At 40.8% G+C, this 20657-nt stretch overlaps 1 protein-coding gene across 2 annotated transcripts in view; it reads right to left on the bottom strand.

The window, feature by feature from the left end:
- Nucleotides 1-11950: 11950 nt before the first annotated feature.
- LOC127437441 (POC1 centriolar protein homolog B-like) overlaps nucleotides 11951-20657 on the bottom strand; it is a 54670-nt gene continuing 45963 nt past the window's right edge. For both annotated transcript variants that reach the window (XM_051692355.1, XM_051692356.1), the window contains exons 11-13: nucleotides 13775-14005; nucleotides 13490-13634; nucleotides 11951-13357 (exon numbers count right to left, since the gene is read on the bottom strand). In XM_051692355.1, coding sequence (XP_051548315.1) covers nucleotides 13491-13634; nucleotides 13775-14005 — 375 coding nt within the window. In that variant the 3' untranslated portion in view covers nucleotides 11951-13357; nucleotide 13490. The remainder of the gene's footprint in view (nucleotides 13358-13489; nucleotides 13635-13774; nucleotides 14006-20657) is intronic.

The following is a 20657-nucleotide window of genomic DNA, read 5'->3' as shown; positions in this document are numbered from 1 at the left end:
GCCCCACCACCTGCAGATGTCCGTCCCGCTCATCAAAATCACTGTCAGCACGTGTGTGTTAAAGCTGTCATGGTCTAGCGGATGTAGGTTTAACAAGAGGAGAAGACCAGATGCAACCGCATCATTTTTACAGTCTAATTTTCACAGAGTGTGAAAGGAAAGAGGGGGAGATGTTGCAGGTTGTCTCCATAATGTCACTTTGACCAGTCTTGCAGGAAACGTGACTTTGTCCATGCACAGTCTGTTATAAAACCAGGGGTGTCATGCACCAATTTTTTTTTCCTGGCTCACTTGGAGTCTTTGGTGAGATAAGATTTGGCAAAAGGAAAAAGAACATGTTTAAACAATTTATTAGTTGGATCAGTTAATTAAGTATCAGATGGACAATGGATCAATGCACATAAAACTTTTGCATAAAAACATCCTAAGTATGTTACTCAAGATTCATTGTTGAATCTGTAATCAAAGTGAGGGTTAACACTCATGATTCACCTTATTTCTTATGTCAAAACCCACCACAATGGCAATTTTAAACAAAATAAACAGACAAAATGGTCTCGTGCGCAACAGCATCTTAAGAGATTAGGAAATGCTTCTTAACCTGCTTAACACAAAATTACCTTGGCACAAATACTGGCTCACTTGACCAAATGTGAAAGCCACTTCCGCAACAGATAATGGATGGCAAAGGGTCTCTACAATATTTCATTGAAAGCTTTAAACTGCATTTAAAGGAATATTCCAGGTTCAGTACAAGATCAATTGACAGCATTTGAGGCATAATTTTGATTACCACAAAAGAAGAATATTGTAGCTCCTTTTCTTAACAAAAGAAGCAAAAATTGAGGTTACAGTGAGGCACTTATAATGTAAGTGAATGGGGATAATTTCTGGAGGGTATAAAGGCAGAAATTTGAAGCTTATAATTTTTTTAAAGCACTTACATTACATTAATTCTTCTGTTAAAACTTGTGCATTACTTGAGCTGTAAAGTTGGTAAAATTGTCATTTACCTGCATTACAGGGTTTGTAGCTTTAAATCATCATAGCAAACAAAGTTGTAAAACTAGATATAAATTTGCACAGAAAAGGTTAGTAAGCGATTTTATCACAATAAAATCATGCCAACACACATATTGTTTACATCTTGCGGCTATACTTAAAAAAAAAAATAAAAAAAATAAAAAGTGAGTATTTTAACGTATAGATTGGCCCCATTCATTTCCACTGTAAGTGCCTCACTGTAACCCAGTCGAAATACATTTTTGTAGTAATCAACATTATGCCACAAATGCTGTCGATTAAGCTTAACTTTTATTGAATCCAGTATATTAAATAATATTTTTACTTGAATAAAAACAGTTAATTTCGATGTTACTGCATGAAACACAATTGTAGGCTCATGTTTTTCCAAACTTGGATGATTTTCTTTCTTCAGTGGAACACAAAAGGAGATTTTAGACAGAACGCTAGACTCAGTCTCCATTCTCATTTTATGGGAAGAATATAATACTCTGCCTTTGTGCTCCACTGAAGAAAGTCATATGAGTTTGAAACAACATCCCTTCAAGCTAGGATTTGTTCTTGTGTACTTTAAAAACACTACTATTTTGCAACAAATCATTACAAAAAATGACCACTATGTAAACACACCCATTTGGTTTTGTGTTATCAATTAACCAAATCATAACACAGAGATAGAGTAGGACATCAGCATGCAGTAGTATATAGTAAATAATATAAAATGGACTCTAAACCAGATGCAACTACTTTAACTAGCATCTTTCACTAGTCTCATCCTCTTTTCTGTCCTCTCATCCTGTCTCCCTCTGTTCTGGGAGAGGCGAGGTGACAGATGGGTATGGGACATCCGGCCGAGGGAGTAAGACTTAGGGAAGTGGCTTATCTAAAACAAAAACAGCAGTTGGCAGGTAGCACCCCCCACAATTGAAAGAGAAGTTGAGTGATTAGAAGAGTTGAGAATGGCTGAGAGCACCTGGAGAGGATTACAGACAAGGACGGACGGACGGACACACACACCACTCTGTTCTCTAGGGCACTGCTTTGTTGGCACTTTTTGGGATTAGCAGGGCCTTCCCACAACACACCTGCACATCAGTTTGGGATGGAGACCATTCAATTACATAAAAGCTTACAGACAGGAAAACATAACATTAGTGGACTAAGCGTGTATTATCCTCCTTATGTTTCTTATAAAAAATGAGGTAACAGAGACACAGTCATTGCATAATGCAGAATGAAGTGTCACACATTAAATTAAGACCATAGGAGTGCTATAAAACTAGAGTTAACTAATTAAATTTAGGGAGCTTGTGTGAGAAGTAATGTGGACAATTGGGAGCACAAAAACAACTAAATAAAATAAAAAACACTAACAATTTTTTGGACTAAAAGTACAATCAAGTGTTAAAAGTTGTTAAAATTTACTCATGTGTGACTCATGTGTTGAAAATATATATGTGACTTGATATTTAAAAAAAAAAGGTAGGAATTCTGCATTGCTTTGACATGTTTTTATTTTTATTGTTGTCACCAATTCTTATATAACTGTCGCTGGAACATTCCAATCATTAAACAATATTCAAATATTGAAGCTGGACACAGACCTTACAAATGATACATAGTTTGTCAACATTAATACAATTTTTGGATGGTACAGTAAAGAGTAAATGTAAATGTCCCGTGGGCGGAATATTGCGCTTCAATTAAATTGTACAGTACATTTTTAAAGTACAATTGTAAGTATACATCATGGTAGTTCTTGTAGTACTGCTTTTAATTTATAGTTCTTTCAATAAAAAAAGGGGGAAAAAAAAAACTGAACAGGATTATTTTCATTATTGTATTACATTAATGAAAATTTGGGGGTAAGATGTTCTTAATTGTCATGAAAGTAATATCACAATGCAAAAACAATCTTATTGGTCCTAAAATAAACTTTTTATTTCTCTTTTTTATATTTTTTATTTTGGGGTTTAAATATGACCAGACATTTCTTTGAGAGTTGTCACAGCATGATTACACAAACTTTAAACGTTTGATTTCAGTTGGACTAAAACAAATTGTCTTTTAACTAAATTCTTACCAGTCCGAACCAAATCGTACCATTTTTGCAAAGTCAGACTTATAGACCTACAATGAGATTGCAGCATGTATGCACTTTAATAGGACCACATTGGTCTCAACTTTGTGCGCATACATGCTCTGTAAGATATGTGGACAGACAGATGAAGACTAGCTTGATTGTAACTGCACATGTAATCGAGTGTGACAGAGTGTGTCTCTGCAACAGCCTGCTAGTCGAAAGGAGCTCAGATCAGTGGCCCAGAAGGAAAATCAGTGACCTAACTTTCACAACAAGCCCTAGTGAAAGATTCTGTCAAGCAGTCAATCCAATCAAGCCAGATGGAAGGCTGAGCCACACAGGACAATGACACTCGCCGTCACATACACTCCTTAAGGATGAACTGACAAACAACGCTGCCTCATTCAGACCCACTCTACCCAGCTAGAGATCCAAAACAACAAGAGAGGGCGTAGGGGAGGAAGATTACAGAGATGTCTCCACCTGCCAGCTCTCAGTGAGGAGGCATCAGGGGAATAGGCTGAAAGTCTTGCTTAAGGAAAAGCCATTAGGATTGAGATGTGGAAATGAAGTCTGAAGACTTCAGTGGCACATGACTGGACAGGCACATGGACACTGAAACAGACAAGAAGGCTGTGACGCAGTGACACACACGGGAACATATGCGCACATACATAATGGTGCATATGGATGGCATATGTCTATATCCAGACTTACAACAATCACTTGATTAGATTGAGAACTTTTTTGATAAAACGAAATATGTTGTTTCAAAAATGACTGACAAAAAGAGTGTAAAATGGCACTTAATAGACTTACATTGCCATCACAACATGCAACAAGTAATCCAAAAGTAATTAGATTACATAACAATTTAATCTAAAAGATTACATTACCAATTACAATTTTACTTGTGCAATTTGTGATAAGCACCGATTACATTTCAGAAGCAATCTACATAACACTACTCCCACCACACACTTGGCAAGTGCATCATTCTGTCAGTTGCTGTCTAGCCCATCATCACCCCTTAAACTTTAACAAGACAGACATGTATCTGTTTAAAGAAATCAGCAAATGTGCAATTTACACCAAGGAGTAAAAAAACTGTACTGGTAAATATCCCTATTTTTTTTTCACTCAGAAAAAAGATTAACTGTTTTTAATGATTTGTATGGCTCCACAGGGAATTGTGTTCCTATTTCTACAATACAAAGTTAACAACTTTTCACAAGGTCAGATTTCTCAAACAGGTTGTGAGGAGACAGGATGGATGTTCTAGCTTTTTCAATGACCCCTGGCAATACCTCTTTCCAGTTAAAGCAGCAATCCCATATGGGGAAGGTGGGTAGTTCCGTACCTCCTTATCAGCAGCAGGGACAGCCTGTTCCCACATTTCCTTTGCAGCTGAATTGACATGAGTAAGAAAAAAGTAAATATCTATGAAAACCGAAAGCTCACGAATCACAAGATGTTATGGGAAAAGGCCTATTTTTTTTTTTAGACTTTATCATAGACTGAGATGTGAGAGGAGATTGTAGTGAAAGAATCAATATGTGGATGATTTTTAAAAACCAGCTATGTGTTTGGAAATAGATTTGAGAATTATATAAAATGACAAAAGACAAAATCTCAAAGCAATAGCTGTTTAGTCATGATGTCAATTAGTAGGCCAAACCAGAAGGCTTATTCGCCATGGGCTCCTTCTGGGAACATTTTGTTCTACCCCCATACAATCCTATCTTCCTTGGATTGTTGTTTGTGATGCACGATCAGAAGTGTCGCTTACTAATTTCTGTTATTTGTGTTAGCTGATCATGTAAAAATACAGTATTAGCATAGCCATTTACCACATAGCATGAAATTCAATGTTTTTATATAATTATGTGAAGTCCTTGTACTGAATATGTTAGCTTTGTAGCATAATTTATTAATTAGCTTGCTAAACGTAGGGAATGCATGGTGGAATCTTAGCTTAGCAGACTAATCAGTTAGGATGCTAACTGAAAACACAAGAGAAACATTTAATTTGTCCATTTGTTGCATTGGTGATATGTCATATATAGCTTACATAACACTGGTTTTTTTTTAATGCTTAAGACCACGCAAAAAATCAGTAACAACAGTCCAACCATATCCATTTACCATAGCATGAAATTCAAAGTTTTTATATAAATAAGCACTTGCGCTGAATGTTAGCTTTGTGGCATAATTTATAAATTAGCTTGCAAACCGTAGGGAATGCATGATGAAATTTTAGCTTAGCAATCTTATCGGTTAGCATGCTAACTAAAAACACAACAGAAATGTTTAATTTGACAATTTTTTGCTTTGGTGAATGTGATTTGTTTTATATGGCTTACAAAACATTAATTTATGTATTTGTATGCTTTAACGATTAAGGGTTTGCAATCAGGCACCAAATAAAATGCCCAAAACAACATCTTTGAGCCAATGAAATCGCTTCAGGGTCCAAAGGGGACAGGGTTTCATGAGGTGACTGAATATTGCAGGACACACAATTTTCGGACTAAACTGAACAGCAAATTTGAACAGCTCAATTCTCACCAAGATTAGTGTGATTTCCCACACAAATGGCATTCCCAGGTGAATAAAACGTTATTATCTAGACATCACTGTTAAAAAAATAAAATAAAAATCAGACATAACAGAATGTAAAGCAACATCACTAACCACTTTAAGCACAACTATTTGCAGAATCCACAACAAAAATAACCCTTTTGGTGTAAAATCAAAACACTTTTTTTTTTTCTTTTCATGTTCCTCTAAGATTGTATTAAATGCAGCTGTTGTAATCAACACACCTCTGTGTCCTTTGAACTTGATATTTATCTACAGGAAACACATCAGGTTCCTTGTATTAAACTTCAACATACTCTGGGTCAAAGGATTTGCTACAGGCCATGCAAGGCGTTTAACTTCAAAAGGCGCAGGGCTTACCAAAAAACAGCTAGAGATAAGGGCAGAGGGGGCATTCAGTAAACAGGAAAGACTTGTTTTAAGTACATGCGGAGATGGTGTTGGGGAAAAGTAATGGGGAAACATTTCTGGTTGTGGGGTTATTTGCTTGTCACAATTTTTAAAATACCTCTCTAAAGGTCATTTTCACAGTTCTTTAACACAGAGTTTGTGTTAACCAGAGTGCAATGTGTTGTTTTTCATTCATCATTTTGTCCTAATTTTCATTGCAAATTTGCAAACTCACAGCCTGTGAAGGAAGGAGGTCACTGGGACAGGAAGGTTCAGGTCTCAGGTGAGCTTTTAATCACAAACTTAGGGGTAACAGTCACAACTGGCACAGTAACTTCTTCAGCTTCACAAACTCTTTAGCGTCACAGGCGCCTCTTAATCATCACAAAGTCTTTATCACAACTCTTTAGCATCACGAACTCAGTAGCTTCACCGTGAGACTCTCGTGCCAGACTCTCTCTCTCCTTTCTGGCAGTGGCGTGGCTGTTTATATGCCGCTCTTCCCCAAGCTCACTGGAGTTAGAGACAGGTGTTAGACATAATTTAGCTCAGGTGTAAGCACACTTACCGCTTTCTCTCCAGACGGGTGCTCGACCACGCCCCCGCTGCCACATACCCCCACCGCCCGACTCAGGCCGGGGAGCCAATCGGCCTGTCTACCACTCAACCCCCCCCATTTCTGGAAAGGAAGTCGGCGACAGCCATCTGCGCCCCCGGTTTGTGGACCACCTTGAATTTAAAGGGCTGGAGAGCCAGATACCAACGGGTGATCTGCGTTGGTATCCTTCATGCGGTGGAGCCATTGGAGTGGGGCATGGTCCGAGCAGAGGATGAAGGCCTGCCCTAGCAGGTAGTAGCGGAGGGTGAGGACCGCCCACTTGATGACCAGACACTCCTTCTCCACAGTGCTGTACTTGGTCTCCCTAAAGGAGTGCTGATGTACAGCATCGGGCGCTCCTCCCCCTCCACTACCTGTGAGAGTATGGCCCCCAGTCCTCTGTCAGAAGCGTCCGTCTGTAATAGGAAAGGGAGAGAGAAATTAGGTGCATGCAAAAGAGGCCCCCCGCAAAGTGCAGCTTTAATTTGCGTGAACGCCTGTTGGCACTGCTCCGTCCACTGAACCGGGTCTGGAGCCCCCTTTTTAGTGAGATCAGTCAGCGGGCTGGTGACATCCGAATAATTAGGTACAAACCTCCTGTAATAACCAGCCAGCCCTCTCACCCCCTTTTTGGTCTTGGGTTGCGGGCAGGTCACAATCGCCGCAGTCTTGTCAATTTGGGGATGCACCTGCCATGACCCAAGTGGAACCCCAGATGTTGTACCTCCACCCGCCCAATCGTGCACTTCTTGAGGTTTGCTGTGAGTCCCACCCGCCGCAGCGATCTCAGGAACGCCCTCAGATGCTGCAAGTGCCGCTACCAATCATTACTGTAAATTATAATGTCGTCTAGATGCTGCCATGAGACGCTGAAATGTAGCCGGGGCCCCAAACAAACCAAACGGAAGCATCACAAATTGGTGCAATCCAAAGGGCGTGGAGAATGCTGTTTTTTCACGGGAAATTGTTCAGGCAAGCGATAGGAACGGCTACGTACCAACCACTCCCAGTTCGGTCTCGATGTGGTGCTGGATGAGGTTCGTATGGCCCGGCAGAGGGGAGAACATGTCTGCAAATTCTTGTTGCTACTTGGCAACCCCTGCGAGCTGATACAGTGAGAGGTGGTCTCCACAAGTGACTGGGGTGCTATGATTAGGTTTTATATTCACCTCTGACCCGAGCTCCGCCCTCTCTGGAACTACCGTAGCCAATGTCACAGGGACTGCCTCCCTCCACAATTTCAGGAGTTTGAGGTGATATATTTGATGTGCGCCCTCTCTATTGGTTCGCTTTACCTCATAATCGAGATCTTCCACTCGTCGTGTGACCTCAAAGGGTCCTTGCCACTTGGCAAGTAATTTGGAGCACGATGTGGGTAGTAATACAAGTACCTTATCTCCCGGTGCGAATTCCCGCAGCCGAGCACCCCTGTTATACAGTCGGCTCTGTTGTTCTTGAGCTTGAAGCAAATTCTCCTGTGTTAGTTGTCCCAAGGTGTGGAGTTTTGCTCTAAGATCAAGAATGTACTGAATTTCATTCTTGATATCTGAAGGTCCCTCCTCCCAAGCTTCGTGGATGACGTCAAGCACCCCATGCGGGCGCCGCCCATACAGCAGCTCGAACGGGGAAAAGCCAGTGGAGGCTTGTGGGACCTCTCATACTGCAAATAACAGAGGGTCGAGCCATTTATCCCAATTCCTAGCATCCTCGTGCACGAACTTACGAATCATGTTTTATTAAAATGCTCCACCAGGCCATCTGTCTGTGGGTGGTAGACACTGGTGCATATTGCCTTAATGCCCAATAATTCATAAAGCTTGCGTAGTATCTGTGACATAAATGTTGTGCCCTGGTCGGTGAGGATTTCTATCAGAATCCCGACACGGGAGATTATCTTGAAGAATGCCTCCGCCTCACTGCGCTGAGATGCTGCGCAGAGGCACTGCTTCCGGATATCGTGTTGCATAATCCACTAGGACTAATACAAAGCGATGTCCACGTGCTGATTGCTCTAATGGCCCGACGAGGTCCATACCAATTCTCTCGAAGGGGACCTCAATCAGTGGAAGGGGGCACAATGGCGCTTTTGGGGCGGCCAGTGGATTCACCAGCTGACATTCACGGCACGCCGCACACCACCTATGGACATCACCACCAATGCCCGGCCAATAAAAACGGGCTATTAAGCGGTTCAGTGTCTTCCTTTCCCCTAGGTGTCCTGCCATCGGATTACAGTGAGCCGCCTGGAATAGCATTTCCCGGCGGCTTCGCGGTATTAAGAGTTGGGTTGTATCTTCTTTTGTTTGAGTGTCCTGCGTCACTCTATACAACCGCTCATTTATACTCATAAAATAGAGTTATGAAAGTGCGACACTCGGCCAGAGTAGTTGACCATCAATTACTCTCACTTGGTTGACGGCGTGCTTGAGGGTCTCATTTCGCGACTGCTCCAGAGGGAAATCCCCTTCGGGAAATCCCCTGAGGATGGGAGGGGTGGCAGCCTCTTCCCCCCTCACGTTATCTTGACGTGGAGCTCACGAAGATGGCCCTGGCTCTGCTTCCCTTGCCAGAGCATCGCACACTTCACATCTCCACACTTTCGTGCAGGACGCATCCGCACATATTCCTTTTAATACATTTCCTAATTCAGGCCAATTAGTCCCCAAAATCAGCGGATGGGTGAGGTGGGAACTAACCGTGGCCTCCACTCTATGTTTTGTTCCCCGAAATTTAATCACCAGGGTCACCATAGGGTATTTGTGAATATCCCCATGCACACACCTCATCCTCACCGTTTTAGCGGTGCCCAGTGCCTCACATTGAACCAAGCATTGGTGGACCGTGGTTTGATTACAACCTGTGTCCACCAATGATTGGTGAGTACCCCCCTTGATTCTTACCGGTATCCTCCGGCTTGGTCGGGGGCAGCCTGCAGGGTGTCGGGGATCTGGACCACCGTCCCCAGCTCCATCACTGGGCATTGATCCCAGAAATGTCCCAGATCCCCGTAACCCCAGCAGACTTGCCCATACGCCACGCCAGCACCTGCGTCTGCGGGCACTTCCACCTGAGGGGCAGAGCGACGGGACACTGTAGAGGTAGGGGGTGGTGTACGCCTCCTCAGGCAAGGAACTAGCCTTGGTGGCGGAGCTCTCCGCCTCCGCGGGGCAGGAACGGGCTCTGGGGAGAGAGCAGAGTGAGAGGGATGGGGGAACACACAGAGGGAGGAGGTAGAGAAGAAGAGAGAGAGGAGGGCTCTTCCACCATCGGGTATGCCACCAAGTGGTCCTCCGCAAGCTGGACGGCTTCCTCCAGCAACGCCGGGCGGTGGCACTGGACCCACTCCGCTGTCCACTGCGGAATAAGATGTTCCAGTACGACCTGGTTGATCACTCCCCGACATCACGATTCCCTACCAGCAGCCATTTCCGGCACGCGTCTCGGAGCCATTGGGAAAAGGCAAACAGGCGGTTGGTTTTCCCCAGCTGGAACAGTTGGCAATACTGTTCCGGGCTACGACCCACCCGCTGCAGGATAGACTTTTTTAGGTCGTCGTAGGCCAGGAGATTAGCCGCCGGCAACTGTTGGGCTGCAAGCTGGGCTTCCCCGGACAGTAGTGGGCACTTTTATTACTATTTCTCCATTACATTTTTGAGAATGATAATTATAAAACATTTCTAAGTTATTAGAAATATTATTAGGTAAGACAATAGATTATTATTACTTTTAGATCATACATGAAAACATTTATTATACCTTTTTCATTATAATATTTGATAATAAAGATTACCCCCCCCCCCCCCCCCCCCGTAGAGTATCAACAAACGGCTGATGAACCGAATGTGTTTTACTGCAGGTTTGAAAAGCCCAGTCTCACACCCCTCCCCAGCTCTGATCTTCACTTCACACACACACCAACACCTTCACCAGCTGAGGAAGTTCAACCTGCCACTGGAGCTGCTATCTCAGTTCTACTCAGCCATCAATGAGTCTGTCCTGTGTACAACTATAACTGTCTGGTTTGGTTCAGCCACCAAATCAGACAGAAGGAAATTACAACAGACATTCAGGACTGCTGAGAGGATTATTGGTGCCCCCTGCCCACCCTCCAAGACTTGTATGTCTCCAGAGTGAGGAAATGTGCAGGTAGAATCACTCTGGACCCCACACACCCTGCCCACTCCCTTTTTGAACTGTTGCCCCCTGGCCGGCATGACAGAGCACTCAGCACCAGGACAACCAGGGACAAGAACAGTTTTTATTCTCAGGCCATTTACCACATGAACAATTTAACTGCCTTCAGGACTCCTACAGTGCAATAATGTATAAATATGTCATGTATATATATAAATTCACTCATATTTAATTAAATAACTGTACACAACCCTTACCTTGCACATGTACATACGCTATTCTATGTAATATGTCCTATTTTTTTTTTGTGTCTATTTATACTCTTACCTTGTTTTATATTCTGTCTCACTGTAATGTTCTGTGTGCACTTGCTTGTTTCTCCTGTCACCAAAAAACAAAAACAAAAATCCTTGTGTACGTGAGCACACTTGGCATTAAAGCTCATTCTGATTCTGATTCTGAAGTAACTGTAATGCCAGAGTTTACTTTTGTTTGTATTTAATGTTGTTATATCTAATTCTTCAATAATTTTTATTAGGCATGCAGTCTTTATGACCACATATTAAACGAGAGACTATATGAAATATTTGTGCGTTTAAAAATGTATTTGTCTCACAATAAGACAACTGCAAAAGAGCTAAAGGATGATTAAAATGTTGAATATTTAAAAAGAAATGGTGATTAGTCACAACACCTATACATTCACTTAAAATTTAAACAAAAAAACATATTTGTCAACTACCCCTTGTTGTTTTTTTCTTTTTTTTAATCTGTCTCAACAGAAAGATTGCTGTATTGCCCACCGGAGATAAGGGGCTTGTGTTGTGCGCAGAAAGGTCACAAGCAGACCTGCTGTCTGCAGGAGCGTGCACAGCACAGGTAGTGGTTGGAGAGATGTTTGGTTGTAATTTGTAAAAACAACAACAGTCACATGCTGAATGTTTGTGTTTACGAAAGCCTGCCGAGAGGAATACCAAATGCTTTCTTAAAAATTAATTAATATCATTTAACTAATTATATAAACCCTTTTGATGCATAGGTTATTAAATCACTAATCACTAAGTTTCAGGTTTCAACTAGTTTAAAGGATAAGCCTTTAAGATCATGAAAAACATTTTCAGTCCAGTGTGTCCAAACTTTTGATTAGTAGTGAATTATTAATAAAGCACAGTTTCCAAATCTTTTTTCTTATTGAAAATGAACTAAATGACTTTTTTTCCACTCTGTTGTGTGTAGTGTTTTATGTAAGGCTGTTGGGAAGAGGGTAGCAGCGCTGTAGTATACAGAAGGATGCGGTACCCAAAGCAAATAAGCACTGCTGGGCCTTTCTGTCGATCGGCTCCCTGCTTCCATCTGACCTCCACCCAGAGGAAAGCCACAAGGTTGTGGCTGATTGAGAGAGAGTAAACAAGGCTGCAAGTGTCTCTTACAGACTCTTACTCAGTCTCTTTCTTTCTTTCTTTCTCTCACATACACACACAAACCATTCAAGCTGCCAGAGACACAGATGGACCAGAGACTCAAGATATGCTGCAATTCATTCATAATTGTCTTCATATACACTACATAATACATGTGACAGGGCAGACACAAATGAATTTGGACAGAGTAAAAAATGTGCATGAATGTATATGTATGAACACTGCAAAAAAAAAAAAAAACAACTGTAATTTTGTCTTGTTTTTCAATACAAAATATCAAAATATCCCTAAAACAAGATAAATTTAACTAGAAGCAAAATTGGTTAAGATTTTAAGACTAGTGATAGACCAATATATTGGCTAATACGATTGATCAGCCGATATTTGGACATTTTGCGATTACCAGCATCGGCCGGTAACCATGTAATCTTGGCCAGATACCAGAAGTGTTATATATCGGTGTTATATCACCCATCCTGCTGTCTAGATATCGGCATCTGTCATTGAAAAACCTCTATTGCTCCAATAAGATTGGTTTTCAGTGAATACATCAGAAAACACCTATAACTTAAATTTGAACGAATTTTTCTTACCCCATTGTTTTTTCTTGTTTTATGCATTAACCTCACTAAACTTTGTTAGAGTTATGCTTAAAACTATGAAAAATATTTTGCCAAATATATTCTCTGAAAACAAGTCTTATTATCTTACACAATGTTGCTTCTCAGGTAAATGTATCTTGTTTAAAGGATGTTTAGATATTTTTACTGGAAAACAAGACAATACTGATTATTGTATGAAGTATTTACTGATTTTTTTAATTTATTTATTTATTTATTTTGCAGTGAAAGAAAGGGACAAAGTCTCTCCTGGCTACCCTGAGGGATGACAGTCTTTACTGCTGTCAAAACATGACTACGATGTTGTCTTAGCTGCAGCTGTCCTATCCAGGACTTGAATTTTTGGGTGAGACTGCTTGAAGATCCCTCAAATCCCCCTGTTGCTCTTCTCTCATCCTCTTTACTCTTCTCATCTTTTTTCCTCTTTATTTGCATTGTTATAAGTCCAGTGTCCTCGATTGGAATGACCCAGCTGGATGTCTTTAAGCTTAAGTAAAGGGAAAGACAGAGTATAAGAGGCAAAGGCATTTGGTGTGTCCCCCTTTGGCAGACAAGAGGAAGTCACCATTGAAGTGAGAACCACTGGGGCTGGTGAGCTAGGTTATGGAAGGGGGTATACCTCATACAGAAGGTCCCTCAGCTCCCCTCCTCTCATCGAATTGGTCCACATGTTGAGCTTGCTGCAGAAAAAGGGCCTGGTTGTCCAGGCAGGTCCTTAGTTTGTCTTCGGTCAGCGTGAGGCGCTCTTCAAGAACGGCAACAGTCTGAGAGACAAGGAGAAATTAAAAATATGTCTGTGCTGCACTAGATCTGACTCATTCAGTGGTCTTCTTAGAACCGGCACCAAGATATAAGAATAATAGGAAGGAGCTCAACAGACTAAGATGACCTAAATGCAATTTACCTGGGTCAGGATGTCCAACTGCTGAACAATGTTCTCTAGAGTGCTTGTAAGGCTTGATGGCAGGCCAGAGCGCCCCTCTAATGAGGTTGTCACATTGCAAGCAACCCCTGCTTCTTGTTCTTCAACATCCTCTTCCCCATGTCTCATTTGAGTTCGAGCTGGACCTGAGCCAGTGCTTGAGTTGGACTGATCTCTGTAACTTGTTGTGACACTGTCATGGCCGCTTACATCCTGGGCAATGAGAAAACCATAGTAAGGGACATTATATCATCATTTATTCATCCTCATGTCATTCCAAACCCGAACTTTCTTTTTTTAGTGCAATACAAAAGAGGTTTCTCAGGTGATCTTTTCCATATAATGAAAGCAAATAGGGACAGTCAGTCAAGCTCCAAAAATGACCTAAAAAGCACTATTAAAGTACGCTAAAGCCAAAAATATACTTAGATTTTGATGCGAACGCTCGGTGTCTGCATACAGTTGATTGCGAGCCTGTCAAAGTATACACCATCTGACTGTGCGCACAAACACAGGTGTTTGGAGCATGCACGCTATGACTGCTATGAGACACTGGACTATTTCTCTACCCATAAAGATGTCTTTATATTCCTTCAGACTCAAGTTATACAAATTCAGGTATCTCCTGACCTCCTCACACACGTTCTTGATGTGCACATCCACTATTGATGTTTTTACCTTTGTCTCCTGTTGTTTACCAGCGACTACATCTTCTAGTGCTTCTTTATGACAACAATGGCTCAAATGTGAGTGTTGCCACCTTGTGGACACACTAATAAGTGCAAATAATTCCAGGCACATGCACATTCTGCATGTTCAAAGACGCGGGGTTAAAAAAATTGGGCTGCGCATTCAGTGCACGAGCACTCTGCTGATGATGAGATTTGCGTCATGCGTCCTCATTTGACCGAAGTATACTTTGGGCTTTAAAGTAATTGTGACTTGAGTGCTATATTCCAAGTCTTCTGAAGACATACAATAGCTTACTGCAAAGAAGACTGAAATTTAAGTGGTTAATCAGCAAAACTCTTGCCCTAAGCAGTAGCTTTTAATTTTGGTCAGTTCCTCACACATTATATGGTTTCTTGTAAGTCGTATGGACTAATTTTATTGTGCTTTAATCATGCTTTTTTTTTTGTCATTTTTGGAGCTCGACAGTGTCTGTCCCCATTCACTTTCAATGTATGGAAAAGAGCAGTTGAGACATTGTTTAATTTCTGTTTTTGTGTTTCATAGAAGACAGTAGGTCTTAGGGTTTTGGAATAACATTTAACATGAAGGTGAGAAAATGATGACAGGATTGTTTTAGACTAACCATATAAATGCTAAAAGACTACCTGTATTATAGGTTAATATCATTACCACTGCTATATGGTTGATGGCGAAAAGGTTCATTGTGGTGTCATAACATCAACAGAAGTCAGAAGAAAAAGTAAAATCTAAGTCAACTTTTTGCTAATAAAAAGAGATGGAAGCATGGAAGCAGTGCTTGTTTCTCCTATCACCAAAAAAAATTCCTTGTGTACGTGAGCACACTTGGCATTAAAGCTCATTCTGATTCTGATTCTAAAGTAATTGTAACTGTCAGGTTGACATGGCATTTCAAGCAATGACAGAGTTTACTTTTGTTTGTATTTAATGTTGTTATATCTAATTCTTGAATAATTATTAATAGGCATGCAGTCTTTGACCATATATTAAATGAGATACTATATGAAATATGTTGTGCGTTTAAAAATGTATTTGTCTCGCAGTAAGACAACTGCAACTGCAAAAGAGCTAAAAGATGAGTAAAATGTTGAAAAAAAAAAAAAAATGGTGATTAGTCAGCACCTATCCATTCACTTAAAATTTAAACAAAAAACATATATATTTGTCAACTACCCCTTGTTGTTTTTTCTTTTTTTTAATCTGTCTCAACAGAAACATTGCTGAATTGGATGTCCTGTTACAGTCAAAAGATGCATGTGACATTTGTGTTGATTTGCTTTTATGTTTGCCGTTGCTTTTAGACAACCATGAGTGTTTCAAAACTCGCTTCCCATGCAAGATTGGAACAACTTTATGCACAAGCCAAAAATAATCAACCTTATTGGGTTAAAGCACCTGGCTTCAGGAAGCACCCCCCTCAACGAACCAGCTGTGAGAATACCTGAAAACACAGATGTGAATGGGAATGAAGAGTTTAAAGGTCTTGGTGCATTCCATTTTCACAGATCACCAAAACTAGTATGCACAAGCACCCAATTCTGCCCCAGTGTTCTAAATGAATTTACAAATAGGTTCAATTTCAATAAGATCCCCAACCCACAACAGGTGTGCACCTATCTTTATACTTTTCCAACATAAAACCATCTATATCTGCTGATCGGTGAACCTCTCAACAGACTTTCCCCTAAATAAATGGAGCAGGTCTTCTCTGTGCAGGTGTCACTGCAAAAACAATATGAGCGACTTTTCCATTCCTCCTCTATGTCCCTCCCCCTCCCTTTCTCTTTCTTTTTATCTGTTCTAAAGATAATGTTTACCTTCCCTCGCCTTGTGAGCAAGCTACCACTTTACCATATGGGCCTTGCAAGAACCTGTATGTGCACAAATCCATAACAAGCACATGCTCATGCACCCACAAACAACCGCTCTTACAAAGGCACAAATGCACACCTTTCTATTATTTTCTAATTGTGAACCTGGTGTCCAAGGAACAGTGGTTGCTCCTGAAAGAACCTTTCAGTACCCCACCGGAGACAAGGGGCTTGTGTTGTGCGCAGGAAGGTAACAAGCAGACCTCATTGCTCAGGACCTAAAAAGCACTTTGTAGTGGTTAATTAGCAAAACTCTAGCCCTAAGCAGTAGCTTTTAATTTTGATCAGTTCCTCACACATTATATGATTTTTTGAAAGTTGTATGGACTAATTTTATTGTGCTTTAATGATGCTTTTTTTTTTTTTTTTTTTCATTTTTGCAGCTCGAAAGTGTCTATCGCCATTCACTTTCAATGTATGAAAAGAGCAGTTGAGACATTCTGCTTAATTTCTGATTTTGTGTCTTTGGGTTTTGGAATAACATTTAACATGAAGGTGAGAAAATGATGACAGGATGGTTTTAAACTAACAATATAAATGCTAAAAGTCTACCTGTATTATAGGTTAATATCATTACCACTGCTATATGGTTGATGGCGAAAAGGTTCATTGTGGTACACAAATTCAAGTTTGTCATAACATCAACAGAGGTCAGAAAAAAAAAAGAAGTAAAATCTAAGTAAACTTTTTCCTAATAAATAGAGATGGAAGCAGTACATCCCTTTCATACAGACTACCCAAATCCACAACACAGACACAAAGCAAGGAGGAGGGGAGGGTCATACATTCCTGCCCTAATGGAGGAAGAAAATCGATTGCAGCCCCTTGCTTCCTGTGCAGCGTCCTGACTTCAAAGCTCAGGCCTAAGAGACAGCATCATGGCCTGGGAAGGGAGGGGAGGGGGTGAACAAAGCTATCAGTGTGTGGAAGGGCCAGTTCAGGGGTCCTCCGGCACCCACCGGCCACATCTGGGCAACATCTGCTAGCCTCATTTACACGCTTCATGCTCAGAACTTGCTCACGCTACACACTCCAAACCTTGTATCATCTACCATTTGTGTTTTTCTTCCTGTTTTTGTTCCCTTGATGCTTCCTGCAGCATCGTAAATTTAAGTGAAATCAGGCAGAAAAAGGCAAAGACTACAGAGCTGCCAATCAAATGGTCATCAGCAGGGCCTTGTGACGGGCCTCATTTGGGAGGTGTAGCTCATCGGCACAGCCTTTGGAAAATATTGCATGTGCTAGTTGTACCATGTCATTGGTGGAAAATGGCTGGAAAGGTGAGGGTCTCCATGTATGACGTCACGGTTCAAACCAGGAAACCTTGCAAATTTTGGGATTAACTGAGAACTCCATGTGAAAAAAACATTTAAGATTTATTGTGCCTATTAGATAATATTTTTCCACTTAAACCTCTCCAAACTTAAGTAGCACAGTACCTCAGACACAGATCTTGGTTTTTAGATACATGTTTATAGTAACTTGTAAGGACATAACCACCATAGGCATTGAGGTTGACACAACCCCACAATAGTCAGATTGGTGGGCTGATATGGTTTTTCAATGGTTGATTATTAAATTATTACATTTGGTCCCCACTGAATATGTGGTTACATTCTTGTAACATGGTCACAAGGGAAATCGACATGTTGTACCCTAAAATCAACCCCATTCTGCCAAATTTCTTATAAGCACCATCCCCCATCAGACATTTTTGCATCAATTCAAATGTGATCACCTTCTCCTCCCATGCCTCCCATGCGTTACCAATATAGTTTTTCGTAAGCAACCTCCAAGACCCGGGTTCTGGTCCCTTGGAATCCAGGAAGAAATTGCGTTCATAAATAATGGTGAGCACAATTCTGAGGTTCCATTTTAACTCTAAAATTCCATTTTTACTCCTCTGCTAGTTAGCTTGGTTGGTTTGGGTTAGAGGGTTGTGTTAATCAAATATGCATTCCTGCTGACTGTACAACTCGATTTTGGAGGCACTCTGTAGACATATCACCTGGAATATGGAGCTCACATGTGCTCATGCATCGGCCACAGGGGCCAGTGTTTCGAATTTCGGTAAGCAACGGGACAGATCTCAGCAACAGAACTTACGACCTACTTTTGCAGAATTCACAGTGAGATCAGTCTGATTCTTGGTAAATCTGCATATCAGCATGTTAAAGAGAGTTGAGATTGTCATTGCTGATTAGGTGGTGTGTGTAAAGAGCTAGATCATACAAAGCTATACCACCATAAAGAAGAATATGGCTGACTTCAAGTGTTTGAAATCTTTTCCTTAACAGTTTGGAGAATGCTAATAATGTGAGGATGTGCCACAGAGTTGGCAACGTTGTTGCCTTTGCACCCCATTAACAATGGTTGTGTAGTCAAAAACTGTATGTGCGGTCTGTTCACTGAGTTTAAAGAGGACACAGATGGGCCTTTACAGTTTGATTATATTCATTCAGCTTCGAGGCCACTCCAAGGGTCTTTATTCTAGTGCAGCTATAATTTATGTCAACAGGCTCGCTGGCCGCTAAGCAGGTACTTCACTGGGCCATTGGGAATATTTATGAGTTCCCTCGACAACACAGAAAAACACAGTTCTACCCTTTGAAATATCACTCCATTGCTCATTGAACACCCAAGGAAATGGAACATTATGACTGGACACTTGAAAAGATCAGAGCAACCCTAGAAGTAGTGTCCACTCAGATACTGACTAAGAATTAGATGGAAGACACCCTCTCACAACAATACTGGCTCCTCCTCGGTGCTAAAATTAGAACTGTCGGAGCAGTTGTGAGAAATGTCAAAACCTCCTTCATTTGCATAGGCAGAAATATATACTCATCCTCAAGTCTAGGCGCTGCAAGTCCCGGCAATGTTATCTTGTTATGAAGGCCCGATAAAGCCAACATACTGTTATTCTAAATGGTTGTGTTTTTTCAAAATCCCTAAACCAAGATCAAAACTTCTGACTGTAACTCCTCTGAGAGTGCTTTCAAGCTACACCCACAAAAATTGACACAGACCTTCAGACTGTTCTGATTTACTGTCCTTTATATTTCTAACTGATCGGAATTACGATTTTCTCACAGAGGACGATAAAAAAAAAAAAAAAAAAAAAAAAAAAAATCCCACAGACTTTAATTGACGGAATTATAAAATAAGTCAAGAGTCTGAAATGGAATGTTTGACAGATTGAAGTTTGAAATCACAAAGTTCAACTGTCACAATGTTCAAATGGAAACACAGAATTACAACCTTTAAGCTTCTGTTTTAACGTTATCATTCAACGTTAATCCGTTTTTATTTTAAAACTTTGAAGTTTTCAAAGTTCCTAACGTCATCATTTTTCAAAGTACGCTATAATAGTTTTCGAAATTCTCAGTTTTCAGTGGTGGAAAACCCCGTTCTACTGTGGATAAGGAGAACAAATGTAGCTAAATTAATGTGAACGAAAACAGATTTTCGAACAAAGACGAATTAGTGTGGACGTGGCCTTTGTTTGAAGCTTTAAAGCTTATAACTTTTTTAAACTTTCAGACAATGCTTTGTAAAGCCAACATCAAATTGTGTGTTGACAAATTTTAACAATCTAGTTATAAAAAAATCCCACAATCCTACTATAGTAGTCCAATTAAACTGCTTAAAAAAAACAAACAAAAAAACACAGCAAAGGCGCTATCACATATACCTTTGCACGGCGAAATTCTACAGGCAAAATACAGTCATCTAAATGGGAATCCACGTGATCGTGAACTTCTCACAATGGACTTCCAGTGGCGAAGAATTTCCCCCTGCGAAATTTGGTGGAGTTCAAGTTTGGTGAACTTTGACAGGCAAATTCACTATGCTGACCAATAGGAAGTTGCTTGGTTTGGCAGTGACCTCTGTGTGGTGCTGCTTTGCACACAGCTGCACTGAATATTCACACTGAACAAGGATATCATTTTGGTGGCGAGTTTATACCCAGGGTATAAAGTGCAAAAAAGAGGCTGCTTGGCAATTAGCTTTTTACTAGTTTCACACACACTTAAAATTCGCCGAAACTGAAACGGAGAATAATGGCTTCAAAGTTACTTTCTTTTTAGTTTGGATTTGGTAGTTACACCAATTTTCAGACTACTTTTTCTCTGAGTCTGAAAACCCATTCACAGGATAGGTCTAAAGCTGCTTTGCCACCACTGAGTTAGACCGTTCAGAGCACAGGGAGTAATTGTACTAGTAGCATTTCCATCAGAACACGGTTTAGCACAGTATGATTCGTTTCTTGCATGGTTTTC

Source organism: Myxocyprinus asiaticus, chromosome 48 (assembly GCF_019703515.2).
Source record: "Myxocyprinus asiaticus isolate MX2 ecotype Aquarium Trade chromosome 48, UBuf_Myxa_2, whole genome shotgun sequence".
Classification (NCBI taxonomy): Eukaryota; Metazoa; Chordata; class Actinopteri; order Cypriniformes; family Catostomidae; genus Myxocyprinus; species Myxocyprinus asiaticus.
This window is presented reverse-complemented; position numbering and strand designations above follow the sequence as displayed.